Source organism: Heliangelus exortis, chromosome 1 (genome assembly GCF_036169615.1).
Source record: "Heliangelus exortis chromosome 1, bHelExo1.hap1, whole genome shotgun sequence".
Taxonomy (NCBI): Eukaryota; Metazoa; Chordata; class Aves; order Apodiformes; family Trochilidae; genus Heliangelus; species Heliangelus exortis.
The window spans coordinates 51,312,097-51,338,681 of record NC_092422.1 but is presented as its reverse complement, the minus strand read 5'-3'; the positions used below and the strand labels follow the sequence as shown (position 1 = coordinate 51,338,681).

General features: G+C 37.9%; 1 protein-coding gene across 4 annotated transcripts in view; it reads left to right on the top strand.

Moving 5' to 3' along the window:
- Positions 1–25,165, top strand: part of STK24 (serine/threonine kinase 24) — a 49,846-nt gene extending 24,681 nt beyond the window's left edge. For 2 of the 4 annotated variants that reach the window (XM_071742313.1, XM_071742342.1), the window contains 9 exons: positions 7,302–7,358; positions 8,830–8,938; positions 9,050–9,207; positions 9,484–9,669; positions 9,922–10,067; positions 12,322–12,442; positions 13,356–13,424; positions 18,077–18,213; positions 21,279–24,293. In XM_071742313.1, coding sequence (XP_071598414.1) covers positions 7,302–7,358; positions 8,830–8,938; positions 9,050–9,207; positions 9,484–9,669; positions 9,922–10,067; positions 12,322–12,442; positions 13,356–13,424; positions 18,077–18,213; positions 21,279–21,315 — 1,020 coding nt within the window. In that variant the 3' untranslated portion in view covers positions 21,316–24,293. Of the gene's footprint in view, positions 1–7,301; positions 7,359–8,829; positions 8,939–9,049; positions 9,208–9,483; positions 9,670–9,921; positions 10,068–12,321; positions 12,443–13,355; positions 13,425–18,076; positions 18,214–21,278 lie in introns of all 4 variants that reach the window. The other 2 variants (XM_071742332.1, XM_071742321.1) reach the window with 2 other exon arrangements.
- Positions 25,166–26,585: the final 1,420 nt, after the last annotated feature.

Below are 26,585 nucleotides of genomic sequence, written 5' to 3'. Positions count from 1 at the left end.
TGTTCTCTCTTAAAATAGTTTCTCTTGTTCTTTAAAGTTGACAGTTACCTTTCCACATCATCTGACTTTCAGGTTCTCTGAAAAAGTATCTGTTTGTTTGGGTTTTTTTTTAAATTATTTAATGAAATCTGTAATGACATGAATAGCTCACATAAAATGATACAACTGTCTATACAAGCTTGTGTTGTAGTAGTAGATGGAAATAGATGGAAGAACATTAGCAGACTAATAAGTTGTCAAAGGAAAAGTTCAAGTGAGGGATTAATTTCATGATGGTACTCAATATGCTTCCTAGGAAGTGTTGGAATGATAGTGGTGTTATTTGTTCCTTTTAATGAGACTGGATAATTTTTCTTTCATCAGTTATGGAAGAAAAATTGTACTACTTACTGAGATTGCCTCTAAGAACAAAATAAGTTGTCATAAAAAGGTGGTGTGAATTGGCACAGCACGATGTTCTTTCTGTCTTTGTCTTCTGTGAAGACAATTGCAAAACCTTGTAAAAACATTTTAGTCTTTCTTGATAGTGTCAATCATAGGACCCTAGATTTGGAGGCATCTTGATTATTTACTGTGTAGACTAATGGAACTGGATACCCATGGTATCCAAATTGTGGAAAAACAACAATTTAAATACATTTATTTTTACAATCAATAATTCTATCCTTTTATCATATCCTTCCCCTCTGTCACAAATGCTATTATATGACATTGAGCAATCCAGGTGGCATGTGGATAGGCTGTTTGAAGTACAAGTGTGCATTGCTTACCTTCTCTGTCCAAGGGTTGCATACTGGAAAGAATAGGATGAAAGTAGATTTTGGTATGCAGTTTTTTTGCAACGTTAACATATGGCAGCACTGGATCTGATTAGATCCAGTTGATAAGATAGAAAGTGAATATATATATATATATATGATATATATGTGTGTGTGTGTGTCACATTTATAACTAGTCAAGGCATCACAAGAATTGAGGCCATGAGGTAGAGCTGTATGTATTCTTTTCCCAAACCATGCATTTGCTGAATAACAATAATATCTACTTAGTACTGTGAAGGAACTCACTTTTGGCAAATGATACCTGCTTAATACTAATCTGTGGATCTATAAATTGAACATTGAACTAACAACTGGAAACTTTGCAAATCCTGATGGGTTTTCCAGGATTTAATGGCAATACATCAGCTCATAGGTGTCTTCTCTCTAAAGTTTGAGAGAATAGTTTTCTTGTATATGTATTTTTTTAAGAAAGGATAAGCTGAGGGAAAAGGGTATTGAAAATGTTTTTGAATTGTTGATATTCTTGGTAGAGGTTTTAAGATTTGGGACAGTTGGAAAGACTGTAGTTGTGGAAAGGTTTGAGGTCCTCTTGTCTAAGAAGAGCAAGAACAATAGACATATATATGCCATGTCCTGTTACTATCTCATTGCATCGTTTATGGCATTGTACAAAACTTGATTTTTTTCTCATAGATCTATATCTTAGCATATATGTGCACAGATGTTCATGCAAGTTAATAAATGATAACTCACATGCTGGAAGGTACCTATTTTTCATCCTGTGTAACAAGAAAGCAACTGCTATTGTGACTTGGCCTTCAGAGGAAATGCTGAATGAATAAAATGGTGCCTGATGCTGAGCTTGATGATTGTGAGGAATTGAGGCATAGGAGCAATCATATTTCTTAAAGTGTGTTTATCTTTGGTTAATAATTTTTTTTTTTTTTTTTTTTTTTTTAATGAAGGGTGTTGGAGTGATAAATATTTTCAGATCCATTTTAAACAGGTGTTCTTTGTACTTCTGTCTTCTGTAAGTTGCACTGCTTCATTTTCTTGAGGGAAGGCACCTTTGGCATTGCGTGCGTTTGCCACCTGGTGGCTGTGTCGAGCAGCGTAGCCCTCAGAAGGATACTTAAAAACACGCGTGTGAAGACATAATAAAAAAAACATCCTTCTTTTCTTCTGAAAAAGGGAATCGGTGACTGGTTGCTTAAAACAGATAACTTCAATGATGCCTGCATCATGTTTTTGATGTAGGGCAGCTTAGAATCAGTGTGCATGTGTTTGAGAAGCTTTGGGTTGAATCACAGAATCTGCCGAGTTAGAAGGGACCCATCAGGATCATCAAGTCCAACTCCAGTCCCTGTGTAGGGCACCCCAAGAATCACACCATGTGCCTGAGAGCATCATCCAGACACTTCTTGAACTCAGGCAAGCGTGGTGCCATAACTGCTTCTCTGGGGAGCCTATTCCACTGCTCAACCACCCTCTGGGTGAAAAACTTTTTCCTTATATCTAACCTCAACTTACCCCAGCACTTCCTATCATTGCCTCAGGCTCTGTTGTTGGTTGCCAGAGAGAAGAGGCCAGTGCAGTGCCTGCTCTTCCTCCTTCCCTAGTGATGAAGCAGTGAGCTGCCATGAGGTCTCCCCTCAGTCTCCTCTTCTCCAGGCTGAACAGACCCAGTGCCTTTAGCCACTTCTCCTATGGCTTTCCCTCTAAACCCTTCACCAGCCTCGAGCCCTCCTCTGGACACTCAGTAGTAGCTCTATGTCCTTCCTGTACTGTGAAACCCACAACTGGACACAGTGCTCAAGACTGGGCCACACCAGTGCAGAGTGAAGTGAGAGAGTTGCCTCCCTCCACTGGCTGGCAGTGCTGTGCTTGATGCACCCCAGGGCTCAGTTGTCTCTCCTGGCTGCCAGGGCACACTGCTGGCTCATGTGCAACTTGCAGTTCACCAGAACCCAGAGGTCCCTTTCCACAGGGCTGCTCTCCAGCCTCTCGCTCCCCAGGTGTAAAACTGTACTCTTATAAGGCTTCCCTGGGTGTTCTTATCTGTGAAGTTAACAGCCGTAAAGTTTCAGTGAGCAGTAGTAACAATCTGTAGCAGAAATGTAACTTAGAGGTGTTTTCCTGTTGCATACATTGTATATCTCAAGGTTCTTTTTATCTGGTTTCTCATGCTGGAGAATCAGTATGAATGTCAATACTAGATTTATACCAGTGTTGAAACATAAGTCTCTCTTTCTGACCTGTATTACTTTGTCATTTGTACAAGTTAAATTGAAAATTTTTACACAAACGAAATACCACACATTACATTGTGCAATGTTTATCAGTTTTGGAACTTGTCTGTACTTTTCAGGTCAGTTGAGATTCTGTCCAGTGTATTCTGTTTGTTTTTCAATGCCTTAGGTTTTTCTATTAATCCAGCGATGGTAAAACTTTTAGTATATAGTTCAACTGGACCAAGTTCTTATTTTGATTAGCAAATCTATTATTTCAACAGAAAAAGGAAAGAAAGTCTTTTATACTTATTTATTAATACACTCTATTCTGCTGTTAATTGTGTTCCTCAAATTTAAGGTAGGACATACCCTTTCTCACAGTAAATTCAAGGTAGGAAATTCTCACAGTAGATGCAAGGAAATTTTAGTTCACTTAGAAATAAATGTATGGTCACTGTTGTACTATTGTTTTCAAATTACATGCATTGACTTCCTTGATTTAAGATTTTGGTTAAATTAGAAATTACTGTACAGGTCACGTGTTGCTCTTTTGAGTCCTCTTGTCCTTCTCTTTCATATATGTGTTATGTTTTCTGCAAACTCCCCTTCCCTCAATAAAGGTGTGGTGATTTAGGTCATTTAGAAACATTTTCATGAATATATCCTGTGGCTTGATTGCTCTAAGTAAGTCTTTCCTATGGAATATCACAGTGCTAAGAAATGTGCAAGCACATTCTTCTTGTAAAAAATAGTAAAAGTATACAAAGCATCTCTAAAGACAGGCCCTCCATGTTTACTCAGATGTTTCATTAACTCTGTAAGGACTTAAAACCAAACATTTTAATCTTGATTACTTCTGTATATGTCTTTTGCATATCTCTGATTTCAGTTAAAATGTGTTTCTGAGACTCTGGAGTAGAGTTTTGGGTTTGTTTATTTTTGGTTTGTTTTTGTTTTTGTTTTTTTTTTTTTTTTTTTTTTGCGCAGTCTTTGAATTTTAGGTATATAGTCCTTGATTTTTGTATGTTGGGAGAATATCTTCACCTATTAAAATTACAGTTAAAAAAAAATACTTTAATAGCATTACAGTGACTCAATAAAGGTAAAACTTCTATTGTAAAGTTTTTGTGTGGTTCCAGAGGTAAAACTGGAAGTTTTCAGACCTTAAAGAGAGCAAGCTGGTTTGGAAGGAATTTAGAGAAACTCTGCCTTTCTGTAGCAGGGCTGCTTTTATATGCCAAAGCTATTCCTCAGTTTCATGGCACTAGAGGAAAACCTTGTTCCTACTGTGAAAAATAAAATGTTCCATGTGCCTTCATTAATGTGCTTATCTGTGTTTATAAAGAAATAATAATCCTAAACTTGGGTTGGTGACTCACCATCGTTTCACTGTATTTGGAAGAAAATTCAATGCAGAGTTGTGACTGATGATTGAAAGAGATCTAGTCTTATTTCAGACCTTAAAATGGAGAATTGGATGTTGCTTGTCTCAGTATATGATAGCAAAGTATCTTCTTTACAAAATAAATGTATGTAATATATAATTATTAATTAGGCTTTAGGAGAAAATTTTGAGCTTTAGATGTTCCGTTTGAGAGGAAAAGTGGGGAATAGATACAGAAGAATGTGAGAAGTACAAGCAAGGCAAGGTAGAATATGAATTAAACAAATAGTTAAAATGTCTTATTTACTTCATGGGTTGGATTTTTTTTTTGTGTGTGGGTAGTTCTGGTTTTGAGTGGACCAAAGAAATCTATTTGCTGTACCTTATTCTTTTCCACCCAAGCATTTTCACTGAAATAAGAAACAGTGATACAGTAGATATGTTTGGGTTCAAATTACTATTAAAAGTAAGTTTTGCAGGTACACAGAATTTGAATGTGTAGGGAATTTCATGCAGCTTTAAAAGATGTTATCAGGTTGAAGAAAAGTACGTATATAAAATTTTGATCAAGTTTAGGAAGATTTCTGGAGATTGACTACTGTAAAACACCTCTCAGAAGCATGCTTCTTCTAGAAAAGTTAGGACCTGTAGGCTTGAAGGGACAGCCAAATCTGAGAAGTTCTTAGCAGTAACATAAGTATTTCAGTACTCTGAGAGACTCTCAGGATGAGCAAAAATACTTGGAATATCTGTGGTAGCTGCAGAAAGTAAGCATTATCAGAATGCTGCATGTAGATACTAAGATTATATTTTATAATTCCCTTTTGTCCCCCCAAAATGTGTTCCATCTCTTAAAATATTTTTAACAAGACTCTTGTTTGTCAAGTAGTATTAGTTGACTCATGAAGAAAGGTATCTAAAGTTAGCTAGATCTGTGTGTTAAAAATAGATGATGACAGAACTGTAATCCAGGGTCTTACCTAAAAATAGTGTCATTTGTGTAAGTGGAGAGAAGTGGGGAGGGCTGTGTGCATTTACCTACAGAAGGTGCATTCTGAGACCAGAGAGGGAACAGATGCAGATGGTGGTGGTTGTGTTTGTTTGGGGTTATTTTTAGTGGGTTCTTTGTGTGTGTATGGTTGCACTTGGACTTGGTGATCTCAAAGGTCCTTTCCAACCATGACTATTGTGTAATTCTGTGAACTGCAGCTGTAATGATGGCTGAAAACTTAAGTGATTACTAAGGGCTAAAATTTTCTAATCCCTCGAGGGATTTAGGAAGAGTTATGGTTTGCAATACATTTATCACTTTCTCTTAAAAACTTTAACCTATCTTTATAGGCAAGTAGTCTTACTTGCAACCTGCCCTGGCAGTGAGCTGGTTTGTTGTTGTTTCTTTACATTAATTTTATTTTTTAGGATAAAGTAAATTAATATTGTTGCTATTTATGAACTCCTTGCTCTGAGACACCCCTGACGTTTTTAAAGTCCTGTGAAACTTTGTTATATAGAAGTAAAACTAACAGACTTGAACACATCTCACCATATGTTTAATGAAGCAATTTTATTTGAATTTGTGCCTGGTAGATTCATAGCCTTGCTTTAAAACATACTCCAAGGCTGGTACTGCAAGGAAAATGTGAACCAACTGGTTCTTTTAGTGTATTTGAGAATGAGATACTGTGAACAGCAGGAAGAAATCAGTTGGTCCAGTCTTTTTCTTAGCATGATGTGCTGTGTATCTTGTGTTAAACATTCCTGTAATATGTACCAAGCTTTCCTTTGAGGCTATCTTAGCTTTATTTTTTCATTGTTGTTTGTAGCTTTTCACTAGCTAAAGCCAGCAAATTGCTATAATAATCTTAAATAATCTTAATTACTCATTTCCTTTGACTTTCTTGAACACAGTTGTCCAGAATTCTATGCCATATATCAGCTGCATTAGCATTAGTGGAGAAAATCTGCCAGTATTCTTCCTTGGGTCAGAGGCAGATGAAAGTTCAAGAAAACAAAACAACACAGATGTGAAGAATATATGTTAAATTAAATGCAACGTAGACAGGAGTCAGGTGTATTAAAGGAACTATTTTGGAGTATATCTACAAATAAAGATAATCAACAGAACCAAGACTTTTTTTTTTCTAAGGAATGGAAATATATTTTATGTAATGTAATAATTACTTGGTATTCTGAAAGTCTATAATCAGAGTTTTAAGATATGTTCATTCTCCTCTGTTTTCATTCAGTGGCCCCTGTCTATCTCTTCTTGTCTCAGAAAACAATTTTACAAAATGTGCTAAGGAATATAAAAAGTAAAAGTAAAAAAAAGGTGGTTTGCTTTTTTTTTGTAATAATCTGGTGAACTCAGGCTCACAATACTTGTCCAGGTCTAGTTGGCATAAAGGCAAGAGGTTTTCTTCCTCTCCCCATGCTACTCGACTTTTTGGTAGCAGTTAAGAGACATTTCTTCCCTGGATACTGTCTATATCCTAGTGATATTAGTATCAGTATAAAAAAATAGATACCATGAAATGAGCTTGAGCATGACATCAAAAATATGGCTCAATTATTTAGAAGTAATCAACTTCCATTGTCTGTGTTCTTACGCATTGGTAAATGTGAAGTATCTTTCCACTTGTTAATTAAGAGGAACAGAATTAAACTTTCTTAAACACACACACTTGTGTAAATAGCTTGTGACAGAATAAATTACTTATCAGTTTGGACTAAAAATAATACATCTTTTAAAAAGTGCAAAGATATTTTGGAGGAACAGCTAAATGTCAGAAGTATTTCAAAATTGTAAATTCTTTATTCAACAAAAAGAATGGAACAATTCTCATTAATTTAATATCTGATTTTGTTTTAAACTTGGTACAATTTTTTGTTGTTTCTGTTTTTCAGGATACAAAATTATGGATAATAATGGAGTATCTAGGTGGTGGCTCTGCCCTTGATCTAGTAAGTAAATCATGTATGGGTTTTGTTGTTTTACCTCACTTAATTATTTTCTTATAATTCTGAAACTATAATATGTCATTTGTTTATGACAGTGGTTGTTTTCTAGTAAAGGAATAAAAGTATTTGTCAATGACAGGAAAATGTTACTTGAGAGAAGGCTTGTTATTTGTGTAGAGGGAAGGGAGATTAGCATTATAGACTGCTTCCAATATTATGTAGCTTATCTTCAGTCAGCCAAAGAGCACTAGTTGGCTGTAAATATTTTTTTCTGTCTCTTAATTCTGCCACCACAATTCTTCCTCATATATACATACATTTGAATGTATCTTCCCCTTGAACACCATCCCTAAACAAGCAAAAGCATCTCTGTTTGAAGTCTCACTGAAGACTAAATACACAGAAATGCAATTTAGTCTGTTATTAAAAAAGATATTTCAAAGAAACAGGAGGAGCTCTTCCCACCCTCAAGGGTAAGGAGACTTACAGAGAGACAGATTAGAGAGCTGCACAATCAAGAGCCGTATGAATTTTAACAAAATCAAGTGCCACATTCTGCCCCTGGGATGGAGTAGACAGTTTTGAATCATAATTTAAAAGATTCAGTGCAGATTGTTATTCTTTAGCTATTAGAAAAAGCAATGCAAAAAACCAAATAAAACCCCAGACAAAATCACAAGACGTCTTATATTTATTGTCTATTTTAAAAATGCTGTTATAGAAAGATAACATCTTATACTGCTGTTACAGAGTTAATGGCATACTTGGTTTTGGAATGTGTATCAATTGTAAAGATCTGTGGGGTCATAGCAGTGCTGTTTCTTCTCAATAGAATCAAATTACTTGCAACCTTTAACCTAACAATTTGCAGATTTATACCTTCAGTTTTATGTGAAAAAAGTTAACTTTTTTTAATATGCAGTAGTCTGTCAGCCTAGCAGTTTAAGTCGGGGTTTAAGAGAGCTTCACAAAAATCCCTTTCAGTGTTTGTAGCAAGGTTTGTGATTGATGTGGTACCTTCTGTGCCTTATTTTTTTTTTTTTCAGGATTCTAGATTTTTGTCCACATAGGCCTGTCACTGTGGAGCTGCAAAGCTAAGATCAGTGTAATGTTAAAAATTGGATTACAATGTAAATGTATTTCAATTTCATCGTGTAAATATCTGTGACTTGATCACAAAAGCATAACTTAAAATTGTGTCATTATGGAGCCTTTAACAGAATTTTGAGTGATTTAGATAAATGAAGTATTTCTTTTGTTGTTCATAAGGCCACCTAGTTTAGAACTATGTATTTTTTTCAAGAATATTCTGTGTTGTATCTCATGTTAGGAAGTTAGCAAATTGGAAGTTTTGAGGTGTGACAGAAGGCATTTTGTAGTCTTATAGTCACAGTGTTATTTCTGTTCTCTCTGTATCATATATATACATATATGTGCATATACACACAACTAAAATATTTCTTGCATCTTCTAGCTAGAACCTGGCTCACTTGATGAAACCCAGATTGCTACAATATTGAGGGAGATTCTCAAAGGACTTGATTACTTGCATTCAGAAAAGAAAATCCACAGAGATATTAAAGGTAAATTTTTATTTGTATTGTAATAGTAACAGAAGAGCTCATGCAGTGTAAATTAACACAGTTCTGGTGCCAAATGTCTTATTTTCCACTATTTTCTCCTCTTTATTCCAGCTGCTAATGTTTTGCTGTCTGAACAAGGAGAAGTGAAACTAGCAGATTTTGGAGTAGCAGGACAACTAACAGATACTCAGATAAAGAGGAATACTTTTGTGGGAACACCATTTTGGATGGCACCTGAAGTAATAAAGCAATCAGCATATGACTCGAAGGTAAGTTATTTTTGTTTCAAGATCAGCTATAATTGCCAGTTTCAGTAGTATTGATTTTAAAAAGTTTTACAACTAATAAAGTAGAACTGCTTTTTATTGTAAAGTAAAACAGTGTAGGAACTGTGCAATTTTTGTGGTTAGCCACATAAACCAAACTGTGATGATAAAAAATATGCATATGTAATAATTTACAGTGAAGTTTTAAAACCTGTGTTTGTAAGCAACACTGTTTCTTCTCTTTCTCTCACCTAATCTTAAAAGCATTTCTTCTTACAGGCAGATATCTGGTCATTAGGCATTACAGCCATAGAACTTGCAAAAGGAGAGCCACCTCATTCAGAATTACATCCAATGAAGGTTTTGTTCCTCATTCCTAAGAACAATCCACCAACACTGGAAGGAAATTTCAGTAAATCCCTCAAAGAATTTGTTGAGGCCTGCTTGAACAAGGACCCAGGCTTTGTGAGTTTCAAGTGCTTGTTAATGTATAGTGGAGAACTTGACTGGTTTACATGATTTACATGAGTAAGTGCAGTTCAGCTTTTCTTATAGGGAGCAATATATTCACCAGCATCTTTTATGGTTTTTATATGCTGAATGTATTTAAAGTCTCATTTGTATCAAGACTGAAGTATAGATTTCTTTGTCTTTTTATAGTGAGTCACTTAACACCCTCAAACACAATACAAAAATCTTTTTTCTTCTTTTTTCAAGAGACCTACTGCAAAAGAGCTCTTAAAACATAAATTTATTTTACGAAACTCAAAGAAAACCTCCTACCTGACTGACCTTATTGATAGGCACAAGAGATGGAAATCTGAACAAAGTCATGATGACTCCAGTTCTGATGACTCAGATACGTAAGTACAATGAGTTGGTAAAATATCCTTTGTAAATATATGAGTGAAGTAGTTATTTTTGGCATGTACCTTCCTTGTTTAGATCTTTATTTACATCTTTTCAGTTGAACAGCCTTGGTAAAGTAGTGAAATCTTGATTTTGGTGTTGTGAGGGAGGGATTTCATGCAAATAAGTCACTGAGAACAACTCTTCTGGTCTTTCTCTTTTATATAGGGTTTAGGGTCCTTCCTATACAAAAGGCTTCTGCTTCTGTCAGGCAAGTAGAGTTTGGGCCTCACCCTATGCAGACAGGTAGCAGTGGCCACATGCACTTTCCTGGTATGTGCACATGGCCACCTAAGGAGGGCAGTTGGCTCTTTGGTGGCATTTTGTCCCTCATTTTGGCTACCTTAGTGAACAAGCAGAAGCATATCCTTGCATATGATGGTTTGTGGACAATGCTTTCAAGACAATAGGGTTTTGGGGTACAAACCATACTGCCTAGGTTTTTTTTGGAGTTGTTTTGGTTTTTTCTTTTTCTTTTTTTTCATTGTTTTCTGTGTATCCTTCCGGAAGGGTTGGTCTGTTACAGCATTATCATCATGAACTGCCAAATTATTTTTGTAAAGGGAGAAGTAATGTAAATATTTCCAGACTTCTCTTCTTTCAGAAGATTTCTCTTCTTTCTTACTTCTCTCCAGATTTTGATGGAACTGTTCAGTAGGTTCATGAGCATTTGGGTTGTTGTTGTTTGTTTTTTTTTAGGAAAACAAGTTACAAATATTTGACTCAGCTAAAGCTTAAGTTTGTTCATCTAAAAGTAATTTTGAAAATAGTGGGCATCATCTGATTACGTGCCTTGAAAAATCAAGTGAAAGAATTGCCTCAATTTATTCACAAATGGATTAAATTCCTCATAATAAATAAAACAATGTTCTCTGCAGTTCCAGTCTGTGGGCTGATGGCAAGCATCAGGTTGGTTATAATTTCTTGGCTGCCATTACAGCTGTATATTTGTCCTATATTATTGATGGCTTCATGCCTTCTGCTGATCATAATTCTAACCCAAAGCCATATTTGATTTGTGAAGTAAATTACTAGTTTAAAATTGGTCTCTAGTCAGTTACAAACTGAATATTGAGGTTACAGTTCATTGTTCCTGTGGAATATCAGACCAACTTTGATAGTTTGACATCTGAGAGTGGTGGAACCAGAATGGTTACTCAGTGCTTGTGACAATTTAACATTATTTCTAGGCTTGCTTTCCCCTCCTCTCCTTCCCCAGCAGCCCTTGTGTTAGATATAATACAAGAGTTGAGTTGATTTGGCAGACTGGAATCCTAACTGTATGAACTGAGAATATTTTTGTAGGGTCACCTTGCTAAGGTAGCCAAACCTCTTTCAGAGACAGCTACAAGTTCTCTGTGACTTGAAGGAGAAGTCCTGGAGAATTTTCTTGCTCTGCTCATGTGCCTTTTGACTTGGTAGGCATTGCTAAGACCTTTTTGTAATGTGACCACTAGATGTCCTTTTAACTGATGTTTTTCCTGAAAATTGCTCTTAATTCCAGATCACAAAGAAATGAACTTAGAGAAGGATGTGTATGGTAGTGAGAGGAGAAATGTAATGCAGTGTCTGATCACTGTCAGCATAACTATTTCTGTTCTTTTAACTTACTAGGAGCTACAGAAAAAAACCACCATGCCATTCACAAAGCTGAGGCAGAAGGCTGATAAATAATAATGTAGTTTGTTAAAGTAATTCTGTTTCTGCACTTTTTTTGTCCAGTTTTTTTGCACTGGGAAATTCGCCTTGCTAACAGGCTGAGGATGAACTGTCTTCCTCAAAGGTGTTCTAAGCTAGTGTCTTAGCTGTTTTTCTGGGCAAAAAAGTGAATTAAGTCTTTCATTTTTTTCCCCTATCCCTGCTGATTTGAAATACTCTGCTAGAGCTAGTTTTAAGATAGCAATTTTTAGTAACATTTTGTGTTACTTGTTTATGTAACCTGAGAAAATGTTTCCAATTTCTTACACCTCTCTTTCCTTTTGAAGTACTATAACATCTCGTGAACATCTCTTGTTTTCATTTTTAGAATTTCCCCAAAAGATAAATTACATTGCTTTTCATACATACTTTTATACTTACTAGCTTGCACAACAGAATCCTAATTTTGGTCTTGACTGTAGTTTTTGTGTTTAGCATGTATATTGAATGACCATGGACCAAAACATGTAGGTAATAAAACTTTTTCTATTTTTTTCTCTTCCCTTGAAGTGAAGATGGCCAGGCTTCAGGTGGGAGTGATTCAGGAGAGTGGATCTTTACAATAAGGGAAAAAGACCCCAAGAATCTAGAGAACGGAGCAGCTCAGCCTTTGGAGTTGCAAAGAAATAAGGTGCTCAAAATATTGACTCTGTGATGCAAGGAGATAATTCTTACTTTAATAATTTAGCAGGGTGACTTTTATTTTATACCTTAAAAGCATTTCATGTGTAAAAAAAATTCAGAACTTTTGCTAAAAATGGATATTTTGCAGTTGCCTTTAAAAAGGAATTTGAGTAAGTTTTGAAGTTTAAGTATTCCATAAATGTGTCTTTTCCCTATACCAAAATATTTTTGTACGTCATGAAATATTTCCACAGGAGGAAGACCAGGCAATACTGTGGTATGAAAATCTTCCTTCTATAAAGTAAACTTAAACTAGCCCAGTACAAAGCTAGGCTGGGGTTTTGGAGAAGTCATTCTGGTCTTTTAGGAAAAAAGACTGCAATGTAGCAAGGAATAGAATGTGCATGTATCCAAAGGAAAAAAAAACCCAAAAAACAAGCTCAAAACTCAGAATAAACAATGTTTAGGAGCTGCTTCATTGTGTTTTGTGCAGCTTGTATGGCTGGGGAAAATGGTTGCTACCCTGGTTTTGAAAATTGTGTTTGTGCTCTTAACAGAACTAGAGAAATATAATTAAAATATTGTGTTGTTGGAGGAACTTGGTAAGTTTCAGTGCATCTGTAATTTAGTATATGCTCAGCAGGATTGTGGGGTTTGAGTTCGGTTTTTTGTTTGTTTGTTCTTGCTGTTGTTCTTTTGTTCAAACCTTTGAGCTTGCATGGGTTTGAGGTGCCACAGCCTTCAATTTCTACAGCACTTTGGAATAGTCCATTGTAGAACATTTTATAAATTTGTATATGCATAGAAACAGATTTTTCACTAGGTGTAGTGTGTTTGGACTATTTTTTTCTTTAATTAGAAAACAATGAGTATTTTTTTTTTCAGAACTAAAATTGGTCATAATTTTGTTTTCTTTAAAGGAAAAGGATATCCCAAAGAGGCCTCTATCCCAATGCCTTTCTACCGTTATATCCCCATTATTTGCAGAGGTAAGTTACTGCTTTGCAACTCAACAGTTGTAGGATTTATGTCTCTTAAAAACATAAAAACAGGGTGAATGACATTGTTTTCTACTACTCATTTGGAACTTGATGTGTTACAGTTCTAGCTGTACCCTGTGCTTTCATGCATGTCTGCTTTTGAGACATCTGGCTTGCTTCTAACAATAACGTGTATGCACGATAGCAGCATCAGCCATGCTGACCTAAATCAATGAACATGAAAAACAAAAAGACATGTAAATGTTTGGATTGTAGCATTCTGGTTTTTGACACTGCTTTATCTCTTAATCTGCTATTTTATCTGTTACAAATTTTAAGCTTTTCAGTGTTCCAAGATGTAGCTGTGGACCAAATCAACAATAATTTTACTTTTGGATTTCAGTGTTCCAAACTGTACTTTGTTCACATTCACATCACTTTGTTCGCAGTTTTTTATTTTTTATATTTGTTTTTTTCAAAACACTTAAAAATAACTCTAAAAGATTATGTGAAAGGGAAGCCAGATAGTTATGAAGATGGGATTATTTTAAAAAGGTGATAGAAATCTAAAAACCAAAAACTCACCTCTCACCTTAGCTATGATGTGAAGTTCTTTTAAAGAAATGTTTTCAATCATTGTAACTTGGAGAAATTATTTTAATAGAGGGACATTATCTTAATTCTGTTCTAATGAATAGAAGTTCTGCTTCAGGGGATTATAATCAAATTTTCTATGCTGTTTATAAAGAATATTGTGTGCAGGAAAGCAATTAAACTTATTTAAGGGATGATCTCTGTATTGGTTATTCAGACTATTATTTAAAGTCAGTCTGTCATATTCACATGTAAAATGGAGGAACAGTTTAAGCAGGGATTTTTTGACATCCTACATTGCAGTTCTTTATGTATTACCTTCACCTGTTTGAGAACTGTCTTTCAGTTCCTTACCCTTCCATCTCCCTAACATTTTTGCTGGTTTCTGTGCATCTCCTTTAACTCTTCCTTTTCATTTTCCAGTACTAACCATGATGTAGGTCCTGCATTCAGTGTCTTCTACTATCCATCCTCCACTTTTCTTTTATTTTTCACTTTCTCTCCACCATTATTTCCTGTCTTCTAGAGGTTTCTGATCTGGGTCTTCCTTCCCATGGTATTGCTAACTAGCTTCAGTTTCATTCTTTGCCTTTCTTGCTTCCTGATTTCTCATTTGCAAGGCCTTTCTTTCAACTGATGCTTGCTGATCTCTGTGCATATATGGTTTCTCTAGCACTGCTGCAACACTTTTATCACTGTAATCCTTACTGCCATTTACTTTCATCTCTATAGCATGTAGATGCTACAGAAATTTTTTTTCCTTACATACTTATTTTTTCTATCTTTGAATGCTATGGGAGAAGATTCTTGGTCTGGTATCTGCTGTTTGGTTCACAGTTTAGTCTCCTCTTCCATGCAACTTCTGGTGGAGTCAGGGTTGTTCAGCCTCAAGAGAGAAGGCTCTGGGGAGACCTTATTAGCAGCCTTCCAGTACCAGAAGGGGGCCTACAAAAAAATGACAAAACAGCAGGGGACTTTTTCACAAGGGCATGTGATGGACAAGGGGTTATGGCTTTAAACTGAAAGAGGGTAGGTTTAGGTTAGACATTAGGAGGAAATTCTTTGGTGTGAAGCTGGTGAGGCAGTGGCACAGGTTCCCCAGGAAAGTTGTGGCTTCCCCTCCTTTGAAGTGTTCAAGGCCAGGTTGGATGTGGCTTTGAGCAACCCCATCTAGTGGGAGGTGTCCCTGCCCGTGCAAGGGGGTTGGAACCAGATGATCTTTAAGGTCCCTTCCAACCCAAACCATTCTGTGATTGCCCCAGCCTTTCCTGACTGTTTCATAATTTCATACAAGACTTCCTTTTTCTTAGGGGGATGGCTACTGTCTCTGCCATCTTACATTTTGTTTGATGTGGTCCATTTATTTAGCATTCAAACCACAGATGCTTGCACCTTCAAGAATTATTGCTGGCTAAGTTAGTGAGTTACTCCATGGAACTCCTCCAAAAAGAACAAAGCTGGCCAGAGATTTTTGTTGTCATGGAGGCTTCTACACCTTTGGCACAGAAGACAGCTATAAAAACTATTACAACATGTGGTTGTACCTCAGGTGTTGTACACACATACAGTCCTATTGATTTCCTGGTTTTGAGTCCTGAGTTACCCTCAGGAGGGTGCCCTAACATACACTGATAAACTATTGCTAAATGTGGAACTTGGACAATGATTGTACTGGACACAGGACTCAAGGTGTGGCCTCACCAGCGCTGAGTACAGGGGCAGAATCCCTTCCTTGGACCTGCTGGCCACGCTGTTCCTGATACAGGCCAGGATGCCATTGGCCTCCTTGGCTACCTGGGCACACTGGTGGCTCATGTTCAGCTTCCTGTCAATCCAGACTCCCAGGTCCCTTTCTGCCTGGCTGCTCTCAGCCACTCTGTGCCCAGCCTGGAGCTCCCCATGGGGTTGTTGTGGCCAAAGTGCAGGACCCAGCACTTGGCCTTGTTGAACCTCATCCCATTGGAATCAGCCCAACTCTCCAGTCTGTCCAGGTCCCTCTGCAGAGCCCTCCTGCCTTCCAGCTGATCCACACTCCCCCCCCAGCTTAGTGTCATCTGTGAATTTGCTAATGGTAGTCTCAATGCCCTCATCTAAATCATCAATAAAGATATTAAAGAGAACTGGCCCAGCACTGGTCCCTGGGGACACCACTGGTGAGCGGCTGCCAATTGCATCAGTTACGTTCAGCACCACTCTCTGGGGGCCTCCAGCAGTTCCTAACCCAGCAGAGTGCTCCTGTCTGAGCCCTGGGCTGACAGCTTTTTCAGGAGAATGCTATGGGAGACAGTGTCAGAAGCTTTGCTGAAGTCCAGGTAGACTCCATCCACAGCCTTCCCCTCATCTCCCAGGTGGTCACCTGAGCATAAAAGAACATTGGGTTGGTCAGACAGGACCTGCCCTTTCTAAACCTGTGCTGGCTGGGTCTGATCCCCTGTCCATCCTGTAGGTGCTGTGTGATTACCCCCAGGATGATCTGCTCCATAACCCTGCCAGGCACTGAGGTCAGGCTGACAGGCCTGGAGTTTCCTCGGTCCTCCTTTTGTCCCTTTTTGTGGATTAGTGTGACATTTGCCAACTTCCAATCATCTGGGATGTCCCCAGTGAGCCAGGACTGTTGGTAGATGATAGAGGGAGGCTTGATGAGCTCTTCTGCCAGCTCCCTCATCACCCTGGGGTGCATCCCGTCTCGTCCCATAGATTTGTGAGGATCCAAGTGGCTCAGCAAACAAACTGTTCTCTCTGGGATTAGAGGGGGGTATTCAGCCTCTTATTTTTGTCTACAAGCCCCAGAAGCCAGCTACCCTCAGGACAACCTGTCTTACTGTTGAAAGCTGAGGTAAAGAAACTGCTAAATACCTCAGCCTGTTCCTCAGCTTTGGCAACTGTTTCCTCCCATGTCCAACAAAGAACGGAGGTTTTCCCTGCCCCTCCTTTTGTTGTTGCTGTATCCATAGAAAGACTTTTTGTTACCCTTGACGGAAGTGGCAAGATTAAATTCAAATCGTGCCTTTGTCTCTAGTTTTCTTACTACATGACCTGACTGTATTCCTAACCTCTTCCTAAGTAGCCAGCCCTTTTTTTCCGTAGTCTGTAAGCTCTCTTTTTAACCTGAATTTACTTCTGTATCTCCCTGTTCAGCCAGACCAGTCATTTTCCCTTTCGGCACATGGGGACAGCCTGTTCCTGTGCATTCAACACTTGCTCCTTGAAGTATGCCCATCCCTTGTTTTTTTTTCAAGGTCTGATACCCAGGGTACTCTCTGAATCAGTCTTCTGAAAAGGCCAAAATCTGCCCTCTGGAAATCCAGTGTTGAGATTTTATTGTTGGCCCTCCTTGCATCCCTGAGTATTGAAAACTCTTATCTCACGGTCACTGTGCCCCAGATGGCCTCCAACCACTACACCTCCCACCAGCCCCTCTCTGTTTGTAAACAGAAGGTCCAGCAGGGACCCATCCCTGGTAGGGCTCATGTACCAGCTGGAGCAGCATATTATCCTCTACATGCTCCAGGAATCTCCTAGACTGCCTCTTCTCTGCTGTGTGGAAGTCCCAGCAGATATTCTGGCAGGTTAATGTCACCCACGAGAACAAGGGTTTGTGATTTTGAGACATCTGCCAGCTGGTTGTAGAATAATTCATCACTCTCATCATCCTGGTTGGGTGGCCTATAACAGACTCACACCAGGATGTCAGTCTTGTTGGCCTTCCCCCTGATTTTGACCCACAGGCACTCACCTTATTGTTCCTTACCTCAAGTTCTACAGAGTCAAGAGACTTTCTAAGATATCTATATCTTGGGATACTTTGTTGTAGCTTTTTTAATGCAAGCACATTGTGAAGGGTATGTGAATGGCTGAAAACTTGTGAAGATGAATGACAGCCTGATAACTAATGCAAAGACTAACTTTACAATGAAAAATGTCTTCAGGATGCAGGGGTATATAATGGAAGTCAAATCCTGACGTTGTGAACACTGGTGGTCACTTCCTAACATGCTTTTGCATTATATTGTTTATAGAAATACTTAACGAATCTCTTAATATAGATCTTCCTATTTTTCTTTCAGTTGAAAGAGAAGAGTGAAGAGTGTGGTGGTAACACAGATTCCATAGAAGAACTGAGAAAGTCTATTTATTTAGCTGAAGAGGCTTGTCCAGGCATTGCTGATAACATGGTGTCACACCTTGTGCAGAGGCTTCAGAGGTAAGAAACTTTGTCACAATCTGAATTAGGCAGCCCAGGGAGATTCAGATTGGATCCCCTAAATTCCCCCTCAGAGAAGAGCATAGGTGCCCTTGGATCCAACCTTAGCCTCAGAGCTGGCCCTTCCAGGGAGAAAGATAAAAATGTTACTGTCCAAGGAAATGCTCAACCATCAGATACCCGTTGATCAGATTAACATGAAATGGCACTCAAGGTCTGTGTTTGAACATTAGTTTTACTGAGTATTATAGAGGAAATCAGCCCTAAAAATATGTGCTGAAGCTGTGCAATCATAAAGCCTGATACTTTGATTATAAACTTCACAATGCATATATTTTCAAGCTGCATGACCTTGAAAAAATGATAGTAGGCCTTGTGTTACTTAATGGTTTTAGGAACAAAAAGAGAGTGAGAGAGGGAAGGAGAATAGGAGAAGGAAAGAATCCAGCATTGGGCTAGCCAGCATGTTAGGCTTGGTGTCAGTGAAGCTGCCAAATCCCTCCATCACATCTCCTGGTTTTATCAGCCTGTTTCACTTAAAGAATCATTTCAAAAAGATGAGTAAGTGGAGTTGTGACATATCAGACTGAGCAAGAGGAATGGACCTCCATTCTTCTGTCATTATCTTTGTCATCGCCTCCATATGCAGGCTGCAGGTCCTAGGCCATATGCAGGCTGCTATTTCCATAGGCACCAGACTGTCCTTTGTTTTGTTGGAGAGCTTACAATGGTGTTTTGACACCACTTCTCAGAATAGGTCCTGAGGACTGGTTCAGTTACGGTTTGAGAAAATTCCACTGTGAGAAAATTCTACCGACTCTATAAATATTTGACTAGCATTAAATTGAAAGAGCTAATTTCTTTTTATAATAGAGAAAAACCCCACTTGTTTTGTACAGTCATATTTGCTTAGTAGAAAAAAAAACCAACCCTAATCATATAATCAGTTCTAATTTCTAGCCTGAGGTGAATAGCTCATACGTATGTTTATCATGTTAGTGTGCATGTTGTGTGTCAAATGAGGCTGGACAGCCTTTTCCCTCTGCAGTTCCTGTAAGGGACATTAACTTTTTTTTATTGTCTGGGTGTATATTGCCAAGGATGCCATTCTTAATTTCTTTACTCTCAATGCATGAGCAGTTCAGTTAGTTTGTTTCTTTCAGTCACAAAATAAGTGGTTCCTTGTCTATTCATTAAAGACAGTCTGGACAACCTTTTGGTGGTACTTCCAGAACCAATGTTTAGCATTATTTCAAATAGCCAATTTTCACAAGATATTTTCTAACAGCCTGGGTTAGGAATAAACTCTTAACAAACACAGAGTTTTCCATTCTTTTAAATGCTACACAAGAAGAGAGCAGGGGTATAAATTTCAAAATTACTGCTTGAAGAGGCTTTAAAATGTTACCTTGAATCCAGGACCCCAGAGGTGTTGTGAATCTTATACCTTCCAGGTTCAGTGGTACAAAAAAGAATGGCAATGATTAGTCATGGGCTCTTACCTTGAAAAAGATTGCCCTGAGCAGGTGTCTCCCTTATAGTGCCACATCTTGGTAAAGTTCTGGAATTCACACCTCTGAAGTTAAGGCACACGACTGCCAGCCTGACACTTGTTTGTTCAGTAAAAATCAGCACCAAGAAATCTGCAAGCAAAGGCTGTTAAGCATGAAGCCCAGCCAGCATCTCTAGTGCTGAAAGGCCACTCCTTGATGCCAGATGCCCTGATTTGCCTTCCAAATGATCCTGACAGGCTTGAAGAAGAGTTCTTGGAACTTCCATCGCTGTTTGTTTCCGTTAGGGGTTCCAAAAATGACCCCAGTCTTTCCTCAGTCCAGTATCTTGGTGTCAAATTTCTGTCAGCCTGATACAGGCCTTTCTGAAACTGGGAACCTCAAAGACTGAAAATGCTGAAATTGAAGCTGAAAAAATGACCCTGTGGAGACAGGCACTTCCTTTGAGGGTGCTGAGGTGATCTTGCTCATTCCTTACAGGACAGCAACGCTCCTTGTTTCCATCCCCGGGGATAAGATTTCAGAACCCTATATATACCTATACCCTTTATATTCAGCATTTTTTTCCTTCTGTTTTGCTTTCTTGGACTGTAGGTGTTTTTCTTGGTCATAATGTCTTACTGTAACAGTGGAGGCCCAAACTTCTATATGTCTTTGGAGAAGGAAATATTCATAGGCAATGTAGATGGGTCACATCTGGATGAACTTTCTTGTATTGCAAGGATGATATTCAGCTACTATGTGATAAGGAGCAGCAGGCCTTCCAGCAAGTGAGTGAAAGAAGTGACTGGAAGGGATTCCCACTTGCTAAAAAGGAGTTTGAACCATTCCATAGCTTGGTACTAGTCCCTCATGGAAAAAAAAAACCAACAAAACTATTTCAGGACCTGAGCAGCTTCTGAAAAGATAGCATCTTGTTTTTTGAATACTACAGGAAGTATGTTTCATGACATTAAGTAATTTATTTTATCTACTTGCAAATCCCTCTCAATTTGATAGCCAGCTGCTGAAGATGGCTTCAACAACATGTTTTGAATGAGATTTTCATTCCTGCTATTATCACTCAGGACTCGATTTCCTAATTTTGTCTGAATAAATTAATTGGGACCCTCAGAAGATCTGCCCAGTAATTTGAGTGAATCCATTTATCTTACCCCTTCCAGTTTTGATCTCTGATGTTTCATAAAGTTTACTGAAAACTTAGAGTCATAAAAATGTGTGCGGCTTTCTTTGGATGATTAAGAATCTGCTTACACCAAGAAATGCAGGTTTCCTGTCCCAGTAGTATTTTTGAAAGATTATAAACTTGCCAAAGTAGGAAAGTGTGAATCAGAAAATTTTGCACCCAATATAGAGAACTCTTAAATCATGATGCATTTTTTCAATAACACAGGAACACAGATTGTTGCTGTTTGTTAGAAAAACAGTGTTGGGTGTCGTTCTGTGAGGAGAACAGCTGGAACTTCAACAGCATAAACCAGAACACCTTGTAGTTGCTGCTTGTCACAGAACAACTTTCTGAAAGATACAGTAACTATTTCTTTTCCTCCTCAGATACTCACTGGCTGGAGGCAGTACTGCATCCTACTGAGGTGCTGCTCCTGACCTTCCTCAGACAGCAGCAACCCCACGGAGTCTGCATGGATGGCGTGCACCCCAATGTTTTTCTGCCCCTCAGTCAACTGGAATGTCCTTGAGTGGAAGGACGTTCCTAAATGTGCAGGGCTGAAAATGAAGTCTCTCAGATGGAGATAGTCTTTTTCAGCTCCTTAAAGCTATAATTTTTTAAAAGATAATGCACATATTCCAGGGAGGTGTCTTTTTGTAAAATCTGAAATGTATATTTAGGTTTGTGATAGAGAAATTGAAGATATTGAGAAACCTCAGGTATCTTGCTTTAAGAATTCCACTGGGAGATGGAGTATGTTTGTTGGAATTGTGTACAGATCTGTATATAAAGTCTTTTTTAACCTAAAGCCTTTCAACACGCATAACGAATCACTGTGTACAAAATGGTTAAGTGCTTCTGTAGATAATGTTAGTGGGGTAAATATTTGACAGGCCATAACTGAGTATTGCCTTGCCTTTATTATGTGTAAATTTTGAATTACGTGATAAGTGAATCTTGGTTTGATTTTTTTGTATGTGAAGGATTTGCCATTGGAAGAGTTAATCCTGTACTATGGAACCTTCTATTCATACCTCAGCAAAGACAGAATTTTATTCTGTTTCTCCAATATTTCTTGATTTTAATCTATATTCTGGGTGTGACTTTCTAATCATGGTACTACTTTTGGTTGTTTTAAATTTAATACACCTTGTCTCACAAAGCTTTACATTTAAATCACTCTTTTTCCTAAAGAAAGAGCTCTTTCATGTTTTGAGTTTTAAATTGTGCCAATTCAAATTCTGGACCATGTGTATTAAGTTTTAGTAATAGATATTTGTGGAGTGTGTAGTGAAATTAAGATACAATCTTTTTTTCACCTAAAAGTAGTTGAATGCTCACACAAATCTTTATTATCTGTATTTATTCTGAAATATCTCATTCAGATGTTGGCTCTGAGACAGTGGCAAATATTTCTCCATCATGCCTGTTTTTATCATTAAAATGAATGTCTTGCAGCATAAAAGAAAAATTATCCATGTATTCAATATTTGGTCTTTCTGCCTAAAACTGTGTGTCTCTTTACCAAAACTGATAGACATTAGACAGAAAGGCTGCAAAACTGAGCCCAAGTGCTGTCTACTGTGTCCTATTACTTGTCTCCTCAGAAAAAGTTACTTCTTGAAAATTCTGAGTTTTGAAATTCCCACTGTTCCTGTGAGTAGCCCTAAATAGCTGACTTAACTTTTTCTAGGTCCTGGAAACAGTAACAGTAGTTACACACACAACTGTTGTGGAATTTTTCCCCCCACAGTATTACTCTGAGGTTTACATTGGTTTGTTTCACCAAGGTTGTATTCCTGTAGCTAACAGAGCATTTTTTTGCCTTGTTTTTAATGAAGAAATGGACAATTTTATGTTCTGCATGACAGCAAGGAAACTTACCTGTTTAATGTGTTGGGTTTTTTTTGTTTTTTTTAAATATAGATATGAGTTTTGGGACAGAAAGGATTAAAATTTTAGAAGTGTAGGCATATCTACCTGGCTTGGTACAAAAAGACCCCAGTTCTGTAACAATTCTGAAAGCTGGTGAGTTCTCTTTGCTGGACTTATCACTATGGTAGCCCTTATTCTATGCATATGAATAGCCTTAATTATGAATTTAATAATTTAACAGTTAGGGGACACTGTCATGCTAAGAGAGCTGTGAAACTTCTAACCAGGTAGAAACAGTTGAAAGAAACAGGCACACATACACTGCTTTTTGTATCCATGTTCTTAGGCATGACAGGTTTGCCATTGTAACGAGGTAACAGTTTTCCTTTTTGGCTAAGTGAGATTAAAGTAAATTAAAAAATGCATAAATCAGAGCAGTGATTTATAACTCCTCTGATTAATATCTTGAAATAGGTAGTTTTCTGTTCTCTTAAACAGTAAGGACAGGGGCTCTCCCTTAAGGAAACAAATGTAGCTCTGCTATGGTGTAGTGGACCCAATCACAAATTTACCTGTTGGCATCTCAGTATTAGAATATTCAGCCTTTTAGTAAACGTGGGCTGTTATTGCATGTGGAAATAAACAGATGTGTTTGCATTTGAAATATAAACTGATTAATGGAAGCTTTTCTCCAGTCACCTGTTAGTATAAGGACTTGAAATTGAAATGAGCTTACTTGGAGCTGCACAGAATACAGAGATTTAGTGAGGAAGTTAAACTTATGGTGCTGGCTGGAATCTCAAGAATTTCTCAATCAGAAAATTAAATGAAATTTTAAATTACGCTGGTTTTGAACAATCGTGGAAAAGCTCATAACATTGTTTTGAGTTGCATTTTAGTTGCGTTCCAGGACTGTATGTTGAGGAAATACTTCTCTGAGTAGATTGTGGCAAAATTTGCTGGGTGAATGTGTCCCCTGGTGTAGGAACTTAACGTGAATAAGACCTACAGCAAGGGCAGTTGGCCAAGGCCGGGACATTTGGAAAAAGACAAGACCTCATTTATGGTAGAGATGTGTATTTTTATATGTAACGTATAGATTATTTAAATACAGACTATCTTAAACTCTGAGATTCACTGATAGAAGTGTGCTGTATCTTGAATGTAAAATTACAGTCATTTGCTATTGAAAAATACTGATGCTTTAAAAATCAGATCTGTATTGGTAGCAGAAGAGCTTCATTTGAAAGAAGCATGGCCTCAGTTTTTGAAAGAAAATGAAGTGTATTGATATTTTTTGAAAGGTTGTTTCATGCTAAAAACGTTTCTGTGCTACAATGTTGCAGTGCTGAACTTTCTGTGCAGGTAGTACTTCACTCAGTCTTTAATATATTAAGCAACAAGCTATCCCTATTTATGCAAATATGTAAATTGGTGGAACTGCTTATTTGTCAGGGATTTCAAGATTAGGCAGTAAATAAAGTCACTGTTGAAGAAAAATAATAAAATCAGTCATTTGAACTGGAGGCTTGCTTTTTGTATGTATCAGATGTGTAATCTATTTTTTTAACTTAATTTTCCTTGCAGTTGCACTTTGTAGTTGATCACCAGTTTGCTAAAGGATGACGGCACGATCACCATTGTACAGAAAGCTTTTGGTGTAGTAACAAAGCAGCTCTTTCCCTGCAGTGCCACAGTTCCCTTGCAGCTCCAGAGTCTTTGTGTGTGTCTGCGTGGGCACGGACAGATGAAGCAGTCAGAGCAGAGTGGTGGCACCCAGGGTGTTCTGGTAAGAATGTGCCTGAGGGCACTCGAGTGCAAAGCAGGTGGCAGGCTGGGAGTTCACCCCCTGCTTCATCCACTGTAACTCCTGTGAACTCCTTCATCTGTCTGTGCTTTCCATGTACTTGTGAAATGTCTCCGCTAGCTCATTCTGTCTTATTTCTTTAGAGATGTAGTATTTGTAATAGTTTTACATTAACCTTACTTGTAAGGAAAAATATTTTTTGCTTTCCAAAAAAAAGTCACCATTGGAAGATTATCAGACATGCTGATAAGCACAGGTGTAACGCAAGGATCAGTACAGTTGCAAATTATTTTTGTAAGTTGCTGGGGAAGAGCTTAAAAGTATAGCACAAATCTGCAAGCTTGCTCTTTTTAACTATACTTTGCAGATGTGCTACTAATTGCACTGAGCATATGCAGTAGACAAATTGTAATCATTTTCTGCCTTTTAAAGCATGATTACAGAGGACAATAAAGTGTATATCTTGTTTTCTGTAATATTGCTGCCTGTTCATAATTGTGTATTTAAATTTTACTTTTGTCACTCTACACCAGTATGATAAAACTTGTAAACTACATGACCTAGAAATAAAGAAGGAAAACTTTAATGGAATTCTGCCATCTGAGTGGTCAGTGAGATGAGATTTGGGGGTCTCGTTCCCCAGGAGGGGATGCTCATGTGGGTTCCTAGCTCAGCTGTTGCCCAGGTGTCACCAGGGGTAAGCAGAAAGTTTATAAATCACCATTTAGTTTGTTATCTCAGAATTGTTTAAACTCACTTTCTAAGCAAGAATGTTGAGGACTTTTTTTTTTTCTGTTGGGGGAATTTAGTATGCTTATAGCTCACAGATGGCCCAATATGTGGGAAGTTCAGTTCTTTTCTAGATTAAGTTTTTTGTTTTTTGTTTTTTATCTACATGTAGAAGTGATTGAAGTGTGCTGTTTTGGTTAAATATATGGTTAATATATTAAATATAGGTATTAAATATTAAATATAATATATATTTAATATTAAATGTAAGGTTAAATATATGCAGTTCTGTATTTATCTGTCCTCTAGTAAGACAACGTGCCCATTTACAGATGGCAGTGATTTAAAACTGCTTCAGATTTCCCATCCTGCCCGCCCAGGGAAACTGAGGAAGGGCTCACATCAAATGGCAGAGCTTAACTCCAGGCATCATATCCTTAATTACCCGTAGAGCCCACTGGGAAACCCACCTGCACTCCTGAAGTTGTATTTCATTACTCTTTGCTCTTGTCAAAAAATCTGTACGTGTGCCACACTGCTTTTCTTTTTTTTTTTTTTTTCCTTTCCTCTTCTCTGCCAACTTTTCCTTGCCCCCAGTGGAGAGGGAGATTGATTTGTGTCTTCTAGAAAGGGCACAGCTGTACTTATATTTTCTATGAGGGGGAAGACAGGAAAATTTGTCCTATGTTAGAAGGAAAAAAAATGGCCAAAATCAGGTTTTTCGGGTCCTGCTTGTTTCTATGTTTTGTTCTTGGTTGATGGAATGGTGGGATATTGCCCCTGGTTTTGTCTCTGAAACAAGTTTTCCTCGTGTGATTTCTCTAGTCAGAGCCCTTTGCCAAAACTCCTCCTATCACAGCGGGTGGTGTTCCCCTGCCTGCTCACTTCTTTTCTGCCTGCTGGTTTGGGCTGGTTTTGTGTCAGTTTACAAAGGGATTGAGGTCTCAACAGCATTTTAATTAAAACTGTGTGGAAACAGGTATGCCTGAAGTAGATAGTAAATATATCTCAGCAAAAGGGATGTTAGCAGCAGAGATGTGCTGCTGCTGAGCCTGGGGGCTGCAAATCCACAGGAGTGCAGCTGTGTGGAACACATCGTGTGTGCTGCAACCTCTCCAGCAATAAAGTTCCTGTGTGGCTTTTATGTGTTCGTTATTTGAGGCCACCAACTGCTGGGGCGTGGTGAGTAATAACAACAGAGAGTAAATCTCCCGGAGTGCCCACTTTGAGGTTATTTTCCTGCTGCTGAAACAGAAAACTGGTGTGTTATGTCCTGGCTACT